At 44.7% G+C, this 22,941-nt stretch overlaps 1 protein-coding gene and 1 pseudogene across 1 annotated transcript; one reads left to right on the top strand and one right to left on the bottom strand.

The window, feature by feature from the left end:
* The first annotated feature begins 1,078 nt into the window (after positions 1 to 1,078).
* On the top strand, positions 1,079 to 14,427 carry LOC136509619 (histone-lysine N-methyltransferase ATXR7-like; annotated as a pseudogene).
* Positions 14,428 to 15,608: 1,181 nt separating this feature from the next.
* Positions 15,609 to 15,923, bottom strand: LOC136506976 (uncharacterized mitochondrial protein AtMg00810-like). The gene has a single exon (XM_066501844.1). The coding sequence runs from the start codon at positions 15,921 to 15,923 to the stop codon at positions 15,609 to 15,611; it is 315 nt and encodes a 104-aa protein (XP_066357941.1).
* Between the last annotated feature and the right edge of the window lie 7,018 nt (positions 15,924 to 22,941).

Below are 22,941 nucleotides of genomic sequence, written 5' to 3'. Positions count from 1 at the left end.
AGATGAAGTTTTTAGATCTCAACAATAAATCTCAGGGCCATGGCAAGCACAGGATGATGAAGCCGAAGCTTACTTCCAAAGAGCTTCTGGCTAAGTATAAGAGGAGGTGGATGCAACGAGTGGTAATCGGCCTAACATTATGAAGCAATCAAGATCATCTCCAAAATCTAAAAGTTGGAATTGGTAAGGAGAGGAGTTCTAATCTCGCGGACCAGCTTATCTATATCTTCTATTCTTTGTCATTAGCAAATAAATTAAGGATTATTAGTATGTTATATTATTACTTAGTAATTATGATGGTAGGATTAGTTTTGATAAGTGCTAATACATTGATTAGTGCATGTTTCATGTGCTAATTAGGATATTAGTGGTGCTAATTAACATGTTTCATTTTAAATTAGTGTTTATCATGACAAAATTAGTATTAGTACATATTTATTAGTGTCTACTCCCTTAGTACCATTTTATTTGGCGCAAGAGAATGACACGGTCTCCTAGATTACACTTTAACAATTTATTTGCTTTATATTATATTATTATGTTTATAAACTTATAATCATGGGATAGTATAATTCTTTACAAATCTAATCATATAAAGTTTGCATTATAATAGTTAAAAATTATTAGCCTAATTATTAGTCAAAGTTTTTAAAGTTTGAATCTTGATATGCGCGTGCGCTAGATAAAATAAAACAGAGGTAGTAATTAGTTGTTATTATTTTTAAATAATAAATAATAGATATAATTAGTCAACTATTCTCGTCCCTTACACTTTCATCCATCCAACCAAATAGAAAAATGGCTCGTCCCATCCATCCAACCAACACATGCATCAAGAATATCCTTATCCCAATATCTATAGATTGTCATATCCCATCTAACTTCGTCCTCGAACCAAAAACACCCTAAAGTAGCATCATTTTGCCTCCCTCAACTATGATACGGAGAGAGAGAGGGGCAAAATGGACTTATTTTTTAGAGGATTTTCCTTCTGCCCTTTTTCTAACGTCCACAATGACCTTCTGAAGGAATGTGGCCAAGCCCAATAGATATTGTGAAGCCCAGCAAACGTGCTAGCGCCGGCGGGCCCTCCCATCGCACCCTTCTCAGTCCTTGTCCTCCTCCTTGCCAAATCGGAATCGGGAATCCCCTGTCGGTCGTCGCCGCCGTCGCCTCCTGCCGCTGCCCGCCGAAACCCTAGCGGGTTGACGCCGGCGCTATCAAATCGAGGGTCAGCGCAGCCAATCAGTGCTAGCGGCGGGCAGGCAGATCGGCACGGACAAGTCGCTCTTGGGGGCGAATTGGACGCGTCTACGCGGGCAAATCCTAGAGGCTGTGCCCGTGCCGTACTACGGTTGTGGCCTGCCGGCCGGTGTTGCTCAGTTGCCCGCCCGCCGGACAGGCGACGGCCGCCCGCGGGAGTCCGGCGGCCCGGGCGTCTGTCAGCAGCAGCGCAGCTGGTATTTGACATTTGAGTAATTGAGTGTTTTGCATTTGTTCTTACAACTTCAATTGCACAATGCACAACCCCCAATTCTTGATTTCTAGTATGTACAACGTATGTGGCCCTGTGCGGATTCATGGGCTCCGCCACTGTCTATATGCCACAATCCCCAATTCCTGATTTCTATACTAAGCATTTGCTTGGCCCTCGTCATGCAAATTCACTGGCAACGCCACTGTCTACACGCAGTGTCAAAATAATGCAAAATCCGTTGCATGTGTTATACATCAAGCCATGCTAATGCACATAACAGCAGACCAGACATCAACGCATAAGGCTACCATGATTTTCCTTCTTAAGCTGAATGATTCGGTTGAGACATATCTGACACTTGTGCATGTGCCACTCTTCTTGTGATCAGGGCCTGGATGCTGAACCAATGGTGTCGGCCGTCGGCTGCTCTTACCCTGTTACTGGAAGGAAGCGCGTAAAGTTGTTGGCAACCGAGTTGTCGTATAGTGAACCCCTTGTCTGTTGCGTGCCAATATGTGATGATTCACTGGGGGACTTGCCTGACCGGTACAAGGCTTCACTGAAATCGCATCTCTTCAGCCTTTTACCTTCCTTCTATTTCTATTAAAAAGTTACGTGGAGCTTTAATGCTTTCCTGCATGATTTATCAGGTGCTCTGAGCGGCATCACATGGCTTCCGGTAGTGGTGATCAAACGCAGAACACTGGTGTGTTTCCTGCAATGCAGGAATATGCCTGTTCCACTGGTAACAATGGTGTGGTTTATCCACAATATGGGATTGGCTATTCGTCTGGTCAAAATGGGGCACAGGGCGCATACTTGCAACATCAACATTTTGAAGGTTGCATGTATATGAGCAGGAACGGGCAGATGTGCGGACCTTACCCACCTGAACAACTGTATGAGGGGCTGTCCACTGGTTTCTTGCCTCGAAGCCTTGCTATCTATGCTGTTTTTGGTGGGAAAACAGCCGATCCTGTGCAGTTGATCTTTCTGAAACAATTCCTTTCACAATGGAATGTCGGTGCCATGTCTTCCACCCCAAATGCATCGACGGAGACAGAGAAAGTGGCTTCCCATGCTAAAATGGTTTTTCCAGATGTATGGCTTGCTCTTCTGTCTATATTTGTTCGTGTCATCCTTAGCTTGCCTGCCTTCCTGACTGCTTTGGTTCCTGCTTCCTCCCTGTTAGTCTCTTTCAAACGAAGAATCATGCTGGATGTTTGAGGATTCAGAAGGTTGCCGACAAGGGCCACATTCTCTTGCTGAACTTTCCTATTGGCATCACAATAGCTATATCCAAGATCTTTCAATGGTATGGAAATCAGATATGAAAATTCTCACCTTCTGGATCTCATTAATTCTTTGTGTAAGCAAAAAAAGTATGTATACGTGTAAATTATGACATTCTTGATTGCTTCTATGTAATGCAGCACTTCCTTTGTGAGTGAAACACTTTCCTATGATTTGGTCACATCTGTCAATGGCTCAAGAATATTATTAGGCTGTTGGATATCCTAATGTGTAATAGTTGGAGGAGTTTCTCTCTCTCGTTGAAAAAAAACTCTTAAAATTTGGTTCATTTGTTGCCATGAGTTCCCTTGGCACTTTACGTTAGATTAGCATATCATAGTACAATATTATTATTTTCATTCTTGGCAAGTACTGTACAGACTATCTGGTAACCCAGCCAGGTTGAATAAGATTTACATGATGGATGAGAAAAACCGAGATAAGATTCTGTTGAAATTCATGGAAGTCTTCCCTGCCTTTTGTTCCTGATTTAAGATAATCTATAGACTTGATGTGCATCTAGATCCTTCACTCTCATACTACACATTTCCTCCTATCTCATGTGCCAACTTATGAAATAAGTTTTAATTTCTCAACATAGTTTACAATCTGATGAATTATTCTAATAATTTTACTTCAGATTTACCATGTTGATGGCAAATTTGGCCCATTCACGCTTGTATCACTAATGGGTATGTGGAGTGGGGAACACAAAGAGCCTTCGGAAGCTACAGCTAACGATTCTGCATCATTGAATGGCTTAGTGGGTGACATAGTTGATGATGTTAGCCATCAGCTGCATTCAGGGATTATGAAATCAGCTCGCAGGGTTCTAATTGATGAAATATTCAGCTCTATACTTCCAGATTTAATTGTTTCCAAGAAGACTGAGAAGCAACTGGCTGCAAAACTGAAGAACCAAGTTACTAAGGTTTGTTTTATTTATGAGGGGTTTGTCTAAGGAGGGAGCTGCGTCTTACTTTTCCTTTTCAGCTTTTAATAACCTGCCCTAGTTGTGCTATTGTTTGCAGCCTGACAGTGTGAGCAACAAGAAGGATTCCACAATTAAGGTCAAAGTTAACACATCATCTACTGTTCCAAAAAAAGGCAACTCATATAATACTGCCCCAGTGGATTGTTCAGTGGCAATTCAATTTACAGCAGTGCATGGTAAATTTGCTGATATACTACCAGCAGTTTGGCAAACAGTTTATTATGAATCCATGAAGAATGTATGGGACGAAATACTGTCTGAACGTGTTATGGACTACTGTGATGTATGGTTACAGAGAAATTGTATATTGAATCTGCCCTCTACAAGTATTTCTGTCATCCCTGATGATAACGTGAAAGCCCAAGACAGTCATGAATTGTCACCAAAGGTGTTTTCACTGGGGCTGAACGTGTTTCTTTCTTGATAAGAGTGGTTTAGTGTTTTATAAACCTTTGTTATTATTTCACAGCTGATATGTTGTGATACTTTCATGGTTTTGCAGGATTTAGATGCTACTGAATGTGACATGGACTTTCCACCTGGATTTGGACCATGTTGGAAATCTCCTGAGAGCTCCCTCTCTCCATCCTTATTAGAAGTCAATGGAAGTGCTATGGATGGGAAGTCTGAATCAAGCACCACTTTATTTTCTGGCCCCTTAGCAGTAGTCCAGAGGATGCTGGCAAATGAACTATATATCTCATCGAAGCAATCTTTATTTCACTATTTTGAGGAGGTTATTGCAGAGGAGATAACAAATTGTTTATGCTTTGGACTCGAAAGCAGTATTGATCAGGTGAGCTGAAAGCAAAAAAGAAATTTTCCTGATTACTGCTAATACCCCTGAATTCCCACAATTTGTTTCGGTAAATGTCACAGGAACAAATTGGTACCCCTATTCACGCACCAGAATCACCCATGTCAGCCTGAGACGTCTATGCACGAAACACTCAATCCTATTGAGATGACTGGAGGTGATGAACTGAATATTGTTGAAATGGCTATGACCACAAGAACCAGTCCAATTGAAATGGCTGTAGATGAAGAACTGAATACCGTTGAAGCTACAAGAACCAGTCCAACTGAACCGACTTCAGTTGAAACATCAACTGCTGCTGAAATGGCAACAGATAAAATGCCCACTTCTCATGGTAAATGAGCAGCATCCTTCTGTTATGTTCTTCCATTCTTACCTGTGTTGTGCTTGATTGCATTTTTCTTATTCCCTTGTAAAGTGTGTGCAGTGGAAGAGCACCTATCCATGTCGTATGCGAGGATATTTGAAAAGATGGATATATGTAAAACAGCGGAATTGGATGAGAAATTTGATGAAGTGCCTCCTGGAATGGAAGACTGGCTTAGTCCCTTTACCACTTATGGACAAAAACATATATAGACCTTCAAAATCAATGAACTCTATTCCTTTGATTTCTAGATATATAACTTTGGCTCTCTGCCGGCAAAAACTACATGAGAATGTTGTGAGAGAGTGGACATCTCTCTTCTCTGATACAATTAGCAAGTGCTTGGGCTCATGGTACACCAGGAGAAATGCTGTAACTAAAAGCGCAGATGGATCATCAAAACTCAAAGAAAAAACATACTACAGGAAGAGGAAATTTGAGAAAACATGTCAATCAAAATCATCAAAAAAACCAGTGGAAATCTCAATGGATGAGCAGCTTTCAAAACCTCTTTGTCAGCTTGTTGACCGCAAGATTTATGTGAAAAATATCCAGGAATCAAACAAAGCTTTGACATCAAAGAAAGTTTCATTTGTGGACAAGCCCTCCAAAAAAGGAGCCAAAACTGTGGCTAATGATGCTCATGATTTGAATATCCAGCAAGATCTGACACTCCTTTCCAGTGAGGTGCCAAAAGGTAAGTCTTTTGATCTGTTTCTTCTTCTGATACATAGGTTTGTATATATTTGTGATATGCCTTTCCTTTCCAGGAGCCAGGTCATCTCATCCAACTAAGAAGCACATGGTTGCTAACAGGACACCTACGGGGAATGATAATGTGGCGGATAATAGTATGCTCACGAAACATGTCAAGAAAAAAAAGGGCAGGGACATTCCCAGTGAGACCAGTCAGAAGGTAAAACTGATGATCTCATGCCCAGAATCAGATGGCTGTGCTAGAGTTTCCATTAATGGATGGGAGTGGCGCAATTGGGCGCGAAATGCTACTCCATCAGAAAGGGCTCGTGTGAGAGGGTACCGTGTTCGGACTATTCTTTCTGCCTCATCAAATAATAATGTGTGGATAAATTCTCAAGCAAAGGTTTCATCTGCAAGAACAAATCGGGTTAAACTGCGAAATCTGTTAGCAGCCGCTGAAGGTGCTGAGCTGCTGAAAATTACCCAAATGAAGGTAAAACAGAACTATATATTCTGATTCTGAAATTTCTGTTTATAAGTGGTTCTGATGATTCTCATTTATTCCTTTCTCGATGTGTAGGCAAGGAAAAAGCGCTTGCGTTTTCAGAGGAGCAAGATCCATGAATGGGGTCTGGTCGCGCTTGAGTTGATCGAAGCAGAAGACTTCGTTATAGAATATGTTGGTCAACTGATTCACCGGCGGGTAATCATGCATTATTCAATCAACCATTGTTTCACTGACATGCTTGTTTTGAGCAACGTGTTAAAGAATGATTTGTACCCTATAGGTCTCTGACATACGTGAGTCTCAATATGAGAAGAGTGGGATTGGAAGCAGTTACCTCTTTCGCTTGGATGATGATTTTGTGGTGGGTGATGCAGATCATTCCTCACTATGCAGTATTGCTTTGGTGTCTTCATTTTTTTTCTTTGATTACGAAATAAGAAACTCATGTATTATCTCAAGGGGTACAAAATAAACAAAATATGTGAAAATGGTTAGCTAGAGCATAAAGGAAACCTTTTAGTTGGTTGGGAGCCGTGCTATTATTATTTTTGAACAAAAAACACTGGGGCACTTCTTGACAGAGTGCCTACTTCTTTGGATGGATGGTAATGGTAATCGTACTGCTATAGTGCTATGTAATCTCAAGCTGCAACCAAAAAGAAAAGGCTGTCAGTTTTTTTATTCCACCTTCTAGTTTTTCGTTCTAGTGTTCATTGCCCAAGTATCTTAATTTATGCAGGTCGATGCCACTAAGCGTGGTGGGTTAGCAAGGTTCATAAATCATTCTTGTGACGTAAGTGTTCAAGAAAAGATTATTCAATTGCGATGCTTGTAAAATGCTAAGTAGTAGTTTCATATTTTCCATGCCAGCCAAATTGCTACACAAAGGTGATCACTGTTGATGGCCAGAAGAAGATTTTCATTTATGCAAAGAGGCGTATATGTGCCGGTGAGGAAATTACATATAATTACAAGTTTCCATTGGAGGAAAAAAAGATACCTTGCCATTGTGGTTCTCGGAGGTAAATCTGCTAATCACTATACAGGAAGGCTGAAGGCTTTTGTTTTGTCAATTGAGATCTATTTCATGAAGATAATGTGTTTCAAATGCTGTTACGGGTATTAAGTTTGGCCGCCCTTGTAGTCTTATCGATGTTATTGGTACTACTTGCATGTATACACAATATAAAAATTTGGAGCCAAATAAAATGATTTCCTTACCAAACTGTTGATGATGCTGTTAGATATATATGGTGTATAGCATATTTTCCTCTTTGTATAAGGGCTTAGATGCATATATGCCCAACTCATGTACATGTTTGGGCAGTTGCCCCCAGGAATAGAATGAGCTTCATTCGTTCTAACATGGTACCAGAGCCTAGGGTCTAGGGTTTACCTCGCTCTCTCGCGCGCTCTTCCCGTTGCGCTTGCCTGGAGCTCCGTCGCCCGTCGGCTCTCTCCCTCGCGTGCTCTTCCTGTTGCACGCTCCGTAGCTGGGCGTGGCCCCGCCGTCGCGCGCCTTCAGCGGCCGGCGCGGCTCCGCCGTCGAACTTCCTCGCGCGCTCTGTCCCTCCGTTCCCGCGCGCGCCCTTGCTCCGCTCTTCCCGCGCGCGCGCTTGATTCTCCTCCTGCGCGCGCTCATCTCCCGCGCAGCTCGTGCCCCTCTCGCATCCTCCCACATCGCTCCCCTCTGCCACAGCTAAATCCACCTCTGCTGCTCTGCTCTGCTTCGCCGTCGCGCGTCCTCTGCTCTGCTCTTCGAGTGCTCTGTTTTTCCGCTTTGCTGCTGCTGTCTTTCTGCTTTTCTGGAGAAAGAAAGATGGCATCTCCTCCTGTTCCTCCCTCTGGAGGCGCGCAAATCCCGTGTTGTCCAGTGATTTTCGATGGCACCAATTATCATGACTGGGTTCCACATATGCGGTGGCATATGCGTGGTCTCCGACTCTGGGAGTTTCTTAGTGGTGAGCTACCTTGTCCAGCATTGCCTGATCGTCCAGTGCAGCCGGTGATTCCTCCAGAAAATTCTGAAGAGGAACAAAAGAAGTTGCGCGAAGCTTATGATGATGATATGGCCTCTTACATGTCTCATTTTCGGGCTTATCGGACTTGGTTGGATGAAGATGCTCGTGCTGGGGCTGTTCTTGTTGCTAGTATGGAAAAGCATCTGGCAGGAGAGGTTATTCGGCTTGATCATGCTGCTCAGATGTGGGCTGTTCTTCGTTAGCACTATGAGCCCTCTGGTCAGTCCACTTATATTGCCGCCCTACGTCAAGAACAACTATTGCAACAGGGTGACAGTTCAGTTGAGGATTTCTTTCGACAGCTATCTGCAATATGGTGTGAGCTTGACACTCTTAGTCCTCAGTTGTCCCCGGACACTTGTGACTCCTGCAGGAAGCAACAGAGCCACCTCGAGCTTCGTCGCACCTATGACTTCCTGACTCGTCTGCGTGCTGAATTTGAGCCCCTTCGTGCTCAATTACTTGCTCGTGAGCCGTGCGTGTCTTTGATGGAGGCTCTTGCTGCTGTTCGTAATGAGACTCGCCTTCGTTCTGCTGGTCTACTTCAGTCGACGTCCTCAATTCTGGCTGCTCGGTCTGGAATTCTTGGCTCTCCTCCCAAAGTGCCTGCTTCAGCAGCCTCTGGCGGCTCGGGGACTCGCAACTCAGGTGGCCTTCATTGTAAGCACTGTGGCAGAGATGGACATGATGAGGATCATTGTTACAAGAAGAAGAGGCAGGCTCAGTCTCAGTCTCGCCGAGGTGGGCGTTCCTCACATGCTCAGTCTCAGCATCCTGATGCACAGCAGGAGATACTCATGTTACTTCGTCGTCTTGCTGTTCCTCCACCTATTCCTCCACCTACTGGAGCTTCTGGTTCTGTCACTACTGGAGCTGCTGGTTCTGTCACTCCTGCCCCAGTACTCTCTGCTGCTATTTCTCAGTCTTCTATTGAGAGACCACCATCCACTTCAAGTATCTTGCCATGGATTCTTGATTCTGGTGCTTCTTTTCATATGACACCTGATAGTACCTCTCTTTCTTCTATTTGCTCTCCTTCCATTCCTCTCACTGTTCAAACTGCTGATGGCTCATCTCTTTCGGTTGTTGGTCGTGGCACTCTTCTTCATTTCATGTTCCTAATGTTTTATATGTTCCTGATTTGACCATGCAACTTATTTCTGCTGGCCAGCTCACTGATCATGGTTGTCGTGTTATTTTTTATTCTAACACTTGCTGTGTTCAGGATCTCAGCACGGGACTCCTAGTTGGTACTGGCCCTCGCCGCCGTGATTCTCCGCATCTCTGGGAACTCAATTGGCTTCGTCTTCCTTCCGCTGCCTCTGTCGGTCTTGTGAGCTCTGCTTCTCCTGCAGCGGCTTCTTCCTCTTTTGCTCAGTGGCATCATCGCCTAGGACATCTATGTGGTTCCCGCTTATCCGCTCTTGTCCGTCGTGGTGTTCTAGGAAATGTCTCTGGTGATGTTTCTTTATATCAGTGTCAGGGCTGTAAGCTTGGCAAACAGATCCAGCTTCCATATCCCTCTAGTGGGTCTGTGTCACAGCGTCCTTTTGATCTTGTTCATTCAGATGTATGGGGTCCTGCACCTTTTGTTTCAAAAGGGGGTCATCAATATTATGTTATATTTATCGATGATTTCTCTCGCTTCACATGGGTGTATTTCATGAAACATCGTAATGAGGTGTTATCCATATATAAAACTTTTGCTCGGATGATTCGCACTCATTTTGATGCTCCTATTCGTGTTTTTCGGGCTGACTCTGCCGGGGAATATCTTTCGGGTGCTCTTCGCCAATTTCTTTCTGAGCAAGGGACTCTCTCACAATTTTCTTGTCCTGGTGCACACGCTCAGAATGGTGTTGCTGAGCGTAAACATCGTCACCTTCTTGAAACTGCTCGTGCTCTTATGATTGCTTCCTCGGTCCCTCCTCATTTCTGGGCTGAAGCAATCTCCACTGCCACCTATTTAACCAACATTCAACCCTCATCTGCTCTTAAAGGTGGCATCCCATATGAGCGCCTTTTTGGACATCCACCTGATTACTCTAGTCTTCGCCTTTTTGATGTCTGTGCTATGTTCTTCTTGCTCCTCGTGAACGCACTAAACTCACTCTTCAATCTGTTGAGTGTGTTTTCTTAGGCTATAGTGCTGAGCACAAGGGCTACCGTTGTTGGGACCCGACTGCTCGTCGTATGCGGATCTCTCGGGACGTTACTTTTGATGAGTCTCGTTCCTTCTATCCTCGGCCCTCCTCTGATATTTCTCCTCAGACTGTTGTTGAACCTCTGTCCTTCTTGACTTTTCCTGATACACCTATCTCCACTGTGCTTCTTCCTCCGTCACCATCTCCACCTCCTAAACCATCTTCACCTCCTCCACCTTCTCCTCCGCTGCCCTCTGAGTCGTCTTCACATGCTCCTCGGTCCATTTATGATTCCAAACCTCCCGTGATTCACACCTACAGTCGTTGGCTCTTGGATTCCTCGCCTCCTGTTGAGTTACCTTCTGATGTCTCCTCTCCTGCTGAGCCATCTTCGGTTGATGATTCTTTATCTCAGCCCTCCTCTCATTATAATCTTCGCGATCGTAGCTCGCTGAAGCCTCTTGATAGGTATGGTTTTGCTGGCACTGTCTTTTCTGAGCCGGCCACATACCATGATGCCATTTGTCATCCTGAATGGCAACTAGCCATGGCTGAGGAGATTGCTGCTCTTGAGCGCACTGGCACTTGGGACCTTGTCCCTCTTCCTTCTCATGCTTGTCCCATCACGTGCAAGTGGGTTTATAAGATCAAGACTCGCTCTGATGGCTCTCTCGAGCGTTATAAGGCTCGTCTTGTTGCTCGTGGTTTTCAGCAAGAGTATGGTCGTGATTATGATGAGACATTTGCTCCTGTGGCTCACATGACCACTGTTCGCACTCTCCTTGCTGTGGCCTCTGTTCGTGCTTGGCCCATTTCTCAACTTGATGTCAAAAATGCCTTCCTTAATGGTGAACTCTGTGAGGAGGTCTACATGCGACCACCTCCTGGGTATCTTGTTCCTGATGGCATGGTTTGTCGTCTTCGTCGCTCTCTTTATGGTCTGAAACAAGCTCCTCGTGCTTGGTTTCAGCGCTTTGCCTCTGTGATCATTGCTGCTGGTTTTTCCCCAAGCAATCATGACCCTGCCTTGTTTATTCACACATCCCCTCGTGGTCGCACTCTTCTTCTTTATGTAGATGATATGATTATCACTGGTGATGATTCTGAGTATATTGCCTTTGTCAAGGCACGCCTCAGCGAGCAGTTTCTTATGTCTGATCTTGGTCCTCTTCGTTATTTCCTTGGGATTGAGGTCTCTTCCACCTCTGATGGCATTTACTTATCCCAAGAAAAATACATTCAGGGTCTTCTTGCTCGCTCTTGCCTCACTGATCATCGCACTGTTGAGACTCCCATCGAGCTTAATCTTCAGCTCCGTGCTACTGATGGTAAACCTCTCACCGATCCCACTCGGTATCGTCATATTGTTGGGAGTCTTGTCTATCTAGCTGTGACCCGTCCTGATATCTCATATGCTGTGCACATTCTTAGTCAATTTGTTTCTTCTCCTACCCATGTCCATTATAGCCATCTTCTTCGTGTCTTGCGTTATCTTCGTGGGACCATTACTCGTCGTCTGTTCTTCCCGCGTTCTAGCTCTTTTCAACTCCAAGCCTATTCTGATGCTACTTGGGCTAGTGACTCTGCTCGTCACTCTCTTTCTGCCTATTGTATTTTTCTTGGTGGCTCTCTCATTGCTTGGAAGACAAAGAAGTAGACCGCGGTCTCTCGTTCGAGTGCAGAGGCCGAGTTGCGAGCTATAGCTCTTGCGACAGCAGAGGTTACTTGAGGATTTTGGTGTTTCAGTTTCTATGCCCACTCCTCTTCTGTCTAACAGTACCAGTGCTTTCAATATAGCTCGTGATCCTGTGAAGCATGAGCTCACAAAGCATATTGGAGTTGATGCATATTACACTCGGGCTCAGGTGCAGGATGATGTCATTGCTCTTCGCTATGTGCCCTTCGAGCTCCAGGTGGCTGATTTCTTCACCAAGGCGCAAACGCGAGTTCAACATCGTTTCTTTCTCTCCAAACTCAGTGTTTGTGATTCACCCTGAGTTTGAGGGGGGGGGGGGGGGGGGGGGGGGTGTTAGATATATATGGTGTATAGCATATTTTCCTCTTTGTATAAGGGCTTAGATGCATATATGCCCAACTCATGTACATGTTTGGGCAGTTGCCCCCAGGAATAGAATGAGCTTCATTCCTTCTAACAGATGCGAGATTAGAATACTTGTATTGATGCCAATTTTTGTTTACTATGGAAAGCATGCAGATATTCCATCGCCTTTATCTATGCTTATCCCATTTTGCACAGCAGTATGCAGACACACAAAGTAATTATTTTCATGTCCTGAAGTAACTAAATTGTTGATATCAAGCTCTAGAAATATTGAAATAATAATTTAAATAGTGCATATATGAAGGTAAACATTCAGATGTTAATATCTTCTGCATCCACATGAAATACTTTTTTTCCCTGTGACTTGTCTTCCTCATAGTCATGGTTTTGCTCAGGAATGACCTGTTGTGTTTCTATTTAATTAATGTAGCAATTGAGCACTACCATTGAGATTACTTCTGTTTTACTCTACCTTTTTATCCTAACTATCCACTGCTTGTTTAGGTGCCGCGGATCAATGAACTAAGAAGGCCATCTTTTGAGGTAATTGCAGCACTTATGATTCTTGGCTGTGTGGAATTCATTAATCAGGTTTCATATAGTTTTTTTTTGCAGTATGAAATTCGTAGATTAGTTTTGATATCATTCTTTGTCATGTGCTCAGATATTCTTAACACGAGTTGAACTTTGAATGCTGGATTTTAGTTTCTAATAGCTTATTGAATCCTATGGAACCAAAGATCATGGGAATTTGCAATAAGATATATCTGCAACTATATTAATCTTTCCAAGATATCTAACACAATGTTACATTCCTATGGAATTGATGTCATTAGAAGCCATTTCTTACAAATTGGGCATCCTCAGTATTCTTTTCGAACAAGCAACATGGGACAACTTCCTTTGGATTGAAATTATTTAAACATATTTGAAAATTCTTCAATCCAAAAGGGGCCCAAGGCTCAGCCAAATTTTAATTGGTATATATTCGTTGCTAAATGTTGAATTGGAGATGGGGCATTTAACTTGTCAAACTGCGTCCAATTTGTCTTGTGGTTACTGATAATTTATTTTTCAGGGATTAAACTAGAATTGGTATATATGCATGATTGGATTATTAAACTGCATTAAATATTCTAAAAGTCATCTAGGATTGTAATTATGATTGATGCCAGAGCATTTATGGTACCTACATAATTCCATGGACATGTCAGTCACCTGGGAATCTCATCCTGTGTAGTTCATTGTACAGGCTTTCATAGTTGCACCCTCTCGTGGTATTTCTGGGCTGAGGATTCCAATTGATAAAATCAGTTATTTTTTCGGACTTGCAAGAATTTAATGTCCCAGATATTCTGTAGAAATATAAATTGACCATTAGCTGCAAATTTGGATAGGGGGATGGAGTCTTGGTGAAATTGTTATAATGTAAGTTGAGATCTAATATCTTGGCTAGTGAAAGCAACGACTACTTCCCATTTTATTGACAAATCACCTGATAAGAATAACGACCATCTCTACTCTGTTGACCAAGCCTTGGTGCTGTTGCACTACATAAAAACATGCAACAGCTTGCACTGTGGACTTGAAAAAGACTTGGTGGTGATTCGGGTGTTCTGTCTACTTTGCAGGATTTATATCGATATCAAAGTATGGAGTGCATGAGCATGCTGGACAGCAAGAACAAACTGCGCATTATACTTGTTCAGACTAATTTCAAGTTACCCCAAGGATGGTGCAAGAGGAGGCCCATACAGTATCATGCCCTGCTCTGCCTTGTGGAGGTGGTGGGCATGGGAAATCAGTTGAGGATGGGCTGAGCTAGTAAAGGGTTGTTTTCTGACAAGGTCAATACTATTGTTTTTTGACATACCTGGGTAGAGTTGCAAACTCTTGTACAGGCGCAGGCTTTACTTATTACATTATTTGGATTGAGGATATAGTTCACATGGTGGATATGAAACGGTTAGATTGGTTTACCTTTTAAGTATTTATTATAATTTGTTATTAAAAAATGGAACACACGAACCACAAGTTCTTGTAATACTTACGCTGCTTTTGTGAAGGATGTTATGAGCACCAAACTGAACTGAATGGATGCCCTGCTCCTGTTGATCTGACTTGAATGGACGGCCCCTATTTGATGTGGATGCATGGATGGCAGTGTGGGCTGGATGACCATTTGCTGCTATAGTACATCCTGGAAACAAATCATCTATTTTCCACCCGGGTCTACACGTTTTGCAGCAATCTGGAGTAGTTTTTGGTTTTAGCCACTTCATCCATTCCAGTGGCGTGAAAAATATCTATTTACTGCACCCTTCATTTGCGTGTCACTTTATGCAAATCCTATTCTATGGTAGTGCACTGGGGGTGCAAGTTATCTTTCTGTAAAGCGGTGCAAATGTTTATTCATGGACCTACTGTTCTTGCATGCAGGTACCAAATCTGCGTAGGCTTGTCGACCATGAGGTATGCATGTAGGCGTCCACGAATTTTCCAAATGTGTGGTATGTGTTTCATCTCTTTATTGGTTGTCTATATGATTTCTTCGTGCATTTTGATCAAACACTAGAACCGATAGCTCACATTCACTATGGTCACAACTCACAAATACTCATGTTTTTTACAAGATCCAGCCAAAGTTTTAAAAGTTTTATTTTATTTGCAAACAAATAAACATGTGTAGATTTGTCTCCATCGTGCTGATCATCTTCTTCGGCTCCGTGAACCGAAGACGGCCGAGCGGCTTGGTGAGGACGTCCGCGAGTTGCCGACCAGTTTCGATGAACTCGATGACGATCTGTCCTCCATCGACACAGTCCATGAGAAAGTGGAACTTGACGTCGATGTGCTTGCTCCGGTCGTGGAAAATCGGATTCTTCGCGAAGGCGATGGCGGGCTGGTTGTCCACCATCAGTGCTGGTGGGTGAGCTTCCACACCGGTTAGCTTGCCTAGCAGCCGGCGCAGCCACACAACTTGGCACGCTGTTGTGGTCGCCGCCACGTACTCTGCCTCGTGGACAGTGCCATCACCTTTTGTTTCAGCGACAGACATGAGATTGGAGCCGACCCGAGGAAGACGAGCACGCCAGAGGTGCTCCGCCGTCCGTCGATGTCCCCCGCCATGTCTGCATCGTTGAACACAGTGAGCTGCAACCCACTTCCGCCGGTCTTGGAGAAGACGCCTGATCCACCGTCCTCTTGACGTAGCGCAACAATTACTTCACTGTGGCCCAGTGATCCTCTTGGGATCCTCCATGAAGCGGCTGACGTAGCCCACGGCGAATGCAATGTCCGGCCTAGTGTGGACTAGGTAGCGCAGACCGTCGACGATGCTCCGGTAGAGTGTTGCATCTACCTTCGCCGCGGTACTGGCCTTTGTCAACTTTAGTCGCTCCTCCATCGGAGTCACGCACGGCTTGCACTCAGCCATGCCGCTCCGCTCCAACAGCTTTGAGGCGTACGCACTCTGACCGAGCGTGAGCGCCTGTCTCACCTCGATGCCGAGGTAGTAGGAGAGCGCGCCGAGATCGTTCATTCGAAAATAAGCCGCTACCTCGCGCTTGAAGCTGTCGATGTCCTCCGCACGTGCGCTGGTGACGATCAAGTCGTCCACGTACACGTCGACGACGAGCTCCTCCTTCCCCTGTCACTGCGTGTAGAGCGCGTGCTCGGTTGCGCACCACGTGAACCCAAGCTCGCCCAGCGTGACGTCAAGCTTGGCGTCCCACGCTCGTGGGGCCTACCGCAGCCCATAGAGCGTCTTGCGTAGTCGGAGCACCCTGTGCTCCGCTCCCTTGACAGCGAAACCCGGAGGTTGTTTGACGAAGACCATCTCCGCCAGCTTGTCATTGAGGAAGGCCGATTTTACGTCTAGGTGATGGACGCGTCAGTCCTTCGCTGCTGCCAAAGTCAGCAGCAGTCGGATAGACTCCATGCGCACTACCAGCGCAAAGACTTTCTCGAAATCGATACCCTCGCGCTGGACAAAGCCTCGGGCGATGAGGCGAGCCTTGTACTTGACAATGGCGCCGCGCTCGTCCCGCTTGACCTTGTACACCCACTTCAGCCCGATCGGACGACATCTTGGAGGTGAATCGATGAGCTCCTAAGTCTCGTTTTCCTCGATCGCCTTTATCTCCTCCAGCATCGTCCGTTGCCAATTTGCATCGTGCTCAGCCAGCGCGAACATAGGTGATTCCTCTGCACTGATGAGAAGCAGCTCTGAGTCATTGAGTAGCCGACCCGTCAGGCCTGAGGACACTGTGCCGCCGACGATGTCGTCCAGCCTGCGGAACCGCATCTCCTCACTGTCGTGGAAGGCATCCACGAACTTAGTGATGTCGCTTGGAGGTGAGGCGAACTCGATCGACGTTGATGGAGTCCCCTGTTCCGTCGAAGTGCTCAGCACCCCGGCTGCAGTGCTCGGCCTACTCCTGGACCCCTCGTCACCACTTCTAGAGTGGTTGGCACCACTGCAGGAGTGCTTAGCACCAGTCTTGGAGTGGTCGGTACCACTGCAAGACCTCTCGGCTCTGCTACGGAAGCGTTCGACACTCGTCCTGGAGTGGTCGGCACCACTGCAGGACCGCTCGGCACCACTCCTGGAGTGCTCGGCACCCCTCCCGGAGTGTTCGGCACCGCCCAAGAGTGCTTGGCTTTGTTGCTGGAGTGGTCAGCACCTCCTCTCCAACGTCTCCACCATCGTGGATGACCAAGTGCTCGACGACGAAGGTACTGGTGAAGCCGCCAGCTTCCCCCGTGCCCGGACTGTCCCAGTCCCAGGCCGCCTTCTCGTCGAACACGATGTCTCGCGAGACAACCACCTTGCCTCCGCGTGGGTCGTAGAGCCGGTACGCCTTGGTACCTTCCTCGTGGCCTAGGGGCACCATCGGTGTGCTCCTATCCTCCAGCTTGGTGAGGGCCGGCTTCGTCTTCCTGACGTGGCTGATGCAGCCGAATGTCTGGAGGAAGGACATGCTCGGCTTGCGCCCATACCAAGCTTTGAACGGCGTCTTGCCCTTCAGGGCCTTGGTGGGCGCACGGTTGAGGTTGAACACTGCCGTGGTCACCGCCTCACCCCAGAACCTTGCCGGCATGCTCTTGGCCTTCATCATGGATCGAGCCATGCCGACCACTGTCTGGTTCCGCCGCTCCACCACGCCATTCTGCTGTAGCGAGTACGGCGCGGTGTGGTGTCGCACCACACCCTAATCCGTGCAGTACGCAGCGAACTCCACCGAAGTGAATTCGCCGCCGCGATTAGTCTGCAGCACGCACAACTTCTTGCCCCTCTCCGCCTCCGCGTGTGCCTTGAACTTCTTGATCGCCTCCGCCGCCTCGTCCTTGCTCGTCAGGAGTTGCAGCCACATATAGCGACTGCAGTCATCCATGAGCAGGAGGAAGTACCGCCGACCACCGTTTGTGGCTGGCGTGATTGGCCCGCAGAGATCACCATGGATGAGTTCGAGAGCGTCCGTCGCGCAATACTTGGCCACCTTTGGGAACGATAGCCTCCTCTGCTTCCCGGCCAGGCAACTGTCACACAGCTCGCTTCCGTGCTTGATGTGGGGCAGCCCTCGGACCATCTTCTCCAGCCGACCGAGTGTGTCGAAGCTGAGATGGCCGAACCGGGCATGCCACAGCCATGGCTCCTCGGTGTGCCGTGCTGCCACACCGGCTGCTCCACCTTCAAGTCGAGCAGGTACAATCGATTACTGAACTCGCTCAACTTTACTAAGTTGCAGTGGGAAGCTATATATACAACTCTACCCAGCTAATCCTAGTATACAGATATGCCATGCTGCCATGATGCCATGCTGCTACAGTGACTAGATGTGACAGCTGGGCTGAGTTTGACGCATGCCCCTGCTATGGATATAGTGTGGCAGGGGAGCCTGTCGGCGTCTTTTCCTGCCGCAATTACAGTGCAGCAGCAGGGGAGCCCTTTCGGCGCTTGCCCCTGCTGCGCGTACAGACGAGGGAGCAGCATATTACTTTACGTAACATACTAATACAATAGAAATCCAAAGCAGCCTGAGAACATGTCATGTCAAGTATTTTTAATCGCATGCAGCATTTCTCTTTTACCATGAAAGCTCGGACGAACGGTGCCTCCTGATTCACAATGTTTTGTGTTTAGCCAGAGGATTAGGTTTGGCAGCTCGGAGGCATGTGTGCAAATGGACTAAGTGACTAGCTACCCACCATAAGTGTTGCCGCCTACGCAATATGGCCAAGGATTAACCCAAAAAAAAATGTTGCATGGGTTGACAGGGTTGTGATGGAGGCATCAGGTTCTAGAAATTTTGACTACCATCCGAAAGAGTGACGAAGTCTTAAAAGTGACAAGGTTGGTTTTAGCAAAATTAAACAAGGTTTTGCACGGGCAAAGGCCGAAAACAAGCAGTCAAGTGCAGTCCAAGAATGAGGTCCTGCGTTTCTCTATCATGCTTTATATATAATATTCGTGGCAATTGAAAGAGAGCAAAGTTAAGCGAGATGGATAGGTGCACCACGTATCCCTGCAATGATACATTGATTAGTTATACATCACATCTTTAAGCTCTTCACCACGTAATTGAAAGAGAGCAAAGTTATTAGTAGTTCGAACTTCTAAGGGGAGGCAGGGTGTGGCCATTTAGATGAAATTTGAGTTCGGCTTTTGGGCCTAGACGTGGACCCAAAATTATGAATTTCTTCCTGGGCCTGCCTCTTGGTCATTACTCATTGGAAAGAAGAAAAAGAAGAAAAATTCCTTACATGCCATTAGCATAAACCTAAACCCCTTATCTGCAACCTAAAAAACACGATTCTCATACATGTAATTGGTGTTAGATTGTAATCCTTTCATATCAAGGTAATTGTCTGAGTAAGTATATCAACATCCGTATGTCAGTATTGCTCCTACTAGTCGTCCCCAAATCGCAAAGGTAGGCAATAATGAGCAAATGGGCGGCTCCGTGAGAAAGGAGGTGGTAGAGATGAATCTTTGATTGAGAAACATGTGCTGTGTGCTGCTAGGGTCGGCTATGTGAGTTGCTCAGTGTGTGGGCAAGCGTGGTTGCTAGCTGCCATTGCTGGATGTCCTGATTGGCTGTTATTGTGCTATTTTTGGCTGTGAGCGTGGCAGTGGTTGTGGAGGGTAGGCCCAAGATCCTTCAAAAGTTCCAAGGTTGCATTCAGTGGCGAAGCTAGAGCAAATTAGAGGGTGGTACATCTACCTTATAGATGCGTAAACTTAAATCGTAAGCATGGTGAAAAATTGATCTACTCAATGATATTTTATTTTTTTCGTGGGTGCATCTGCACCCACAAACTTATATATAGCTTCGCCACTGATTGCATTAGCACAATATAATCTACATCATGTGCTCAGTTGGGGGTGTAAACAGGGGGCAACTAAATTTATGTTCAAGTGAGAGGGTGGGCAAATTGATCTTTTTGATGTCAACAGAATATGATCAACAATGACGTGAAAGAGATTAAATTTATAGATAGTGCTACTAACGAAATTTGAGTTTTTTTAGGTGACAAATCAGGGATAGAGGTTTTAGCCAATGACATTAGCAAAATTTCCATAAAAACACATGAAGTTAAAGTTGTCGAGTACTCCGTCCGGTCAAAAGTACCTTATGTTTTGGATGTGTACTTTAACCATTATTTTATTTGATTATTTATTTGAGCATACTTGTAAATCTAGCAAGTATAAGATTATAAAAATATCTTCGAATAGAGATCTATATATCCTAAAGTTATTGGTAGTCAAGTTTTTTCACGAGTTTGACCGGATCTTGTCCAAAATAGACCAGCTGAAGTACTTTTTTAAATAAAAAATATATATGATTATGACAAGATGATTAGTTTTTTTTAACCAATTAGCTTGTTATATATACTCCATTCTAATAAGCTCTGTTCCAAGTTATAAGTTGTTTTAGATTTGTCCTAGGTCAAATTTATCTAGTTTTGATTAAGTTTATGGGAAAATATAAAAAATGCACTATTAAACTATATTTCATGGTGTATCTAATGAATTTTATTTGATGTTATAGAAATCTATGAGTTCTTCCATAAATTTGGTCAAAGCTAGACAAGTTTTATTTTGGACAAAGCTATAACTTACAATTTGAAACAAAAAAAATGTACAAAAAATGGAGAGATTACTTAGGCCCAGTTCGGCTTGCTGAATCTTCGCTGAAATTGACTCAAAAACACTGTTGTGGCTGAAATGTTGTGAGAGAAAAATACTGTTCCGGCTGAAAAAAGAAGCCGAACAAGCCGGATATGGGGTAAGCCGAACGGGGCCTTAGTACTTTTGTATTGCTTGCAGCATTTAAAAAAACTACCATGACAAAGAACTCGCTAGAGGGAGCGATGCACCATTAGTTTTTTTTTTCATTTGAATAGGTGACTTGTTTACTCCCTAGTAAAATTATCTCAAGGAGATTCTCAGTTCATTTTAGTCATGCTCACTAGATGGCATTACCTCTGTTCCAAATCATTGGCTGCTTTTGTTTTTTTTATATATAATTTTTACTACGTATCTAGATAGTGCATGTCTAGGTGAATAACAAAGTTATATATCTAGAAAAACTAAAACGACCTATAATTTAAGTGTGAAGGGAGTACACTGCTTTGCTTGACTAGAAGAGCACAGATAAGCCTGGAGTTATTTTATTGGGTATTTGGTTTGTTGCCTCTAGAGCTTATTTGAACAGGGGACCCTGATAGTTCCTAAAAGGTTTGTACCTTTTCTGCCTCTTTATTTACTTTATTACTACTAATACGACTTTCTTCTTTTAGTTAGGTCCGTCATGTTAGTGGTGTAGGTTAAAATCTGGTTGCAGAAGTGAGTGTTAAAGACTAATTTTCTTTTAATCGTCGAATAAGAATGTGAAGTACGTAAGAGGGTGTGCCGCTGTATGCTGCCATATACCTTTTTTTTTTTGTAAATAATGTAATATATATGAGAACCAGACAATGCATCAGCCAGTGTGTTTGCTTGTATAGGGCCAGTGTATATCAAAGTCCCCATCGTCAAAACAGCAGCTCCAGGTCCATGATCCATATAAGATTTCAAGTCAAATATACGATAGAGCTGTTTAAACAAACATACGCATTTAATAAGAATGAAATTGCTAAGCCCAATACCTTTTTATTTATTTATTTATTTATTTTTAATTTTGTGAAATTCTAGGCCTCGTTCGTTTTGTTGAAATTTGGCTTATCTTGCTGCTTATATTGAAATGTTGTGAGAGGAAGACATTGTTCGATCGCTGAATATCGCTGAATAGTACTCCTAAAGCAGTGCTGTAGAACAGGGCGCTAGTGCTCGGCGAAGAGCAGTCACTACCAACGTGGATTAGAAATTTGGCATTTTGTAATAAGTAGTAATAAAAAAGGTACGGCAATATGTGACGACAACATGTTACACGTGGCGATCAACTACGCCGGGCTGCGGCGAGTGGCGATGAGGCATGTGGCCTTATTTACCGTGTGTGTGGGCTGGGCCAGAACTAAAAGGCAAGACAGCTACTGTTGAATGGGCTGGATCTGGGCTAACCGACAAAATCGTTGGGTCGGCTGCGTTGGAGAACGGGCCAACGGCCGAGATATCCACCTCCACAGCTCCACTAGGGTCGGTACATGAAGGGGACTGGATGAAGAGCTGGGTACTTGTATAGTGGAAAAAGTCCATTTTATCTCTCATCTTTTGCGAAAGTCAGCTTTGGGGGTCAAGTGCACGGTTTTGATAGATGAGTGAGGGCCCGTGTCTGGTTTTCGAGTTCAGGGAGACAAAGCTGACTTTCGCAAAAGATGAGGAAGGTAAAGTGGACTTTTTCCTTGTATAGCTCATTCGACTCAGCTCTGTTAGCAGGCTTAGCTCGTTTAGTCCATGTAGTTAACTAGCCAGCTTATTATCAGCCTAAGCCAAAGGCCAAATGTACAGTACCGTCTCGATCTAATCAGGCCCATGAGTATAGTAAGGCCTACACGTGAATTTATAGTTGTGTGCACGAGTAGTGTTTATAGGGTTAATAATACGATTCATTCATAAACTCTACATCTATATTTGGCTTGTTCGAATAAGAGAAAATGGCTGCATTGCAACTGCATTACAATAATTTGGACTATTCGGCTACGGCTACGCCGCTGTTGCTACAGTGAGATGTGAGTGGAGAAAAAGACACGTACAGGCCGCAACAACATCTGATGCTTTTAGTAGAGGCGAACAGTGCAATTGCAACCGAATAAACCACTAGAAAAACTAGCGCGGCTTTGCCGTGCCCTACTTAGAGCATGCTAGTAGATCATTACTTTGGGATGCAGGATGAAGAAACGCACCACTATCTTAATCAGTTCAACTAATCAATCACTAACTATGGAATGTTAGCAAACACCGTACATCAAAGCCGAGAAGTAAATAGGAGTTCATAGCAAGGAAGATAGCTATTCTAGGAAGCCCCTTGATACCGTAGAGCCAGATGAAACAAACAGAACAAGGTATATGAGGAAGATACGTTTGATACCTGAAGGCCCAATAAAGATCAGACGGT

The sequence above is a fragment of the Miscanthus floridulus genome, chromosome 15, assembly GCF_019320115.1.
Source record: "Miscanthus floridulus cultivar M001 chromosome 15, ASM1932011v1, whole genome shotgun sequence".
NCBI lineage: Eukaryota > Viridiplantae > Streptophyta > Magnoliopsida > Poales > Poaceae > Miscanthus > Miscanthus floridulus.
The sequence above is the reverse complement of the archived record's forward strand: the minus strand, read 5'-3'. Positions and strand labels throughout refer to the sequence as shown.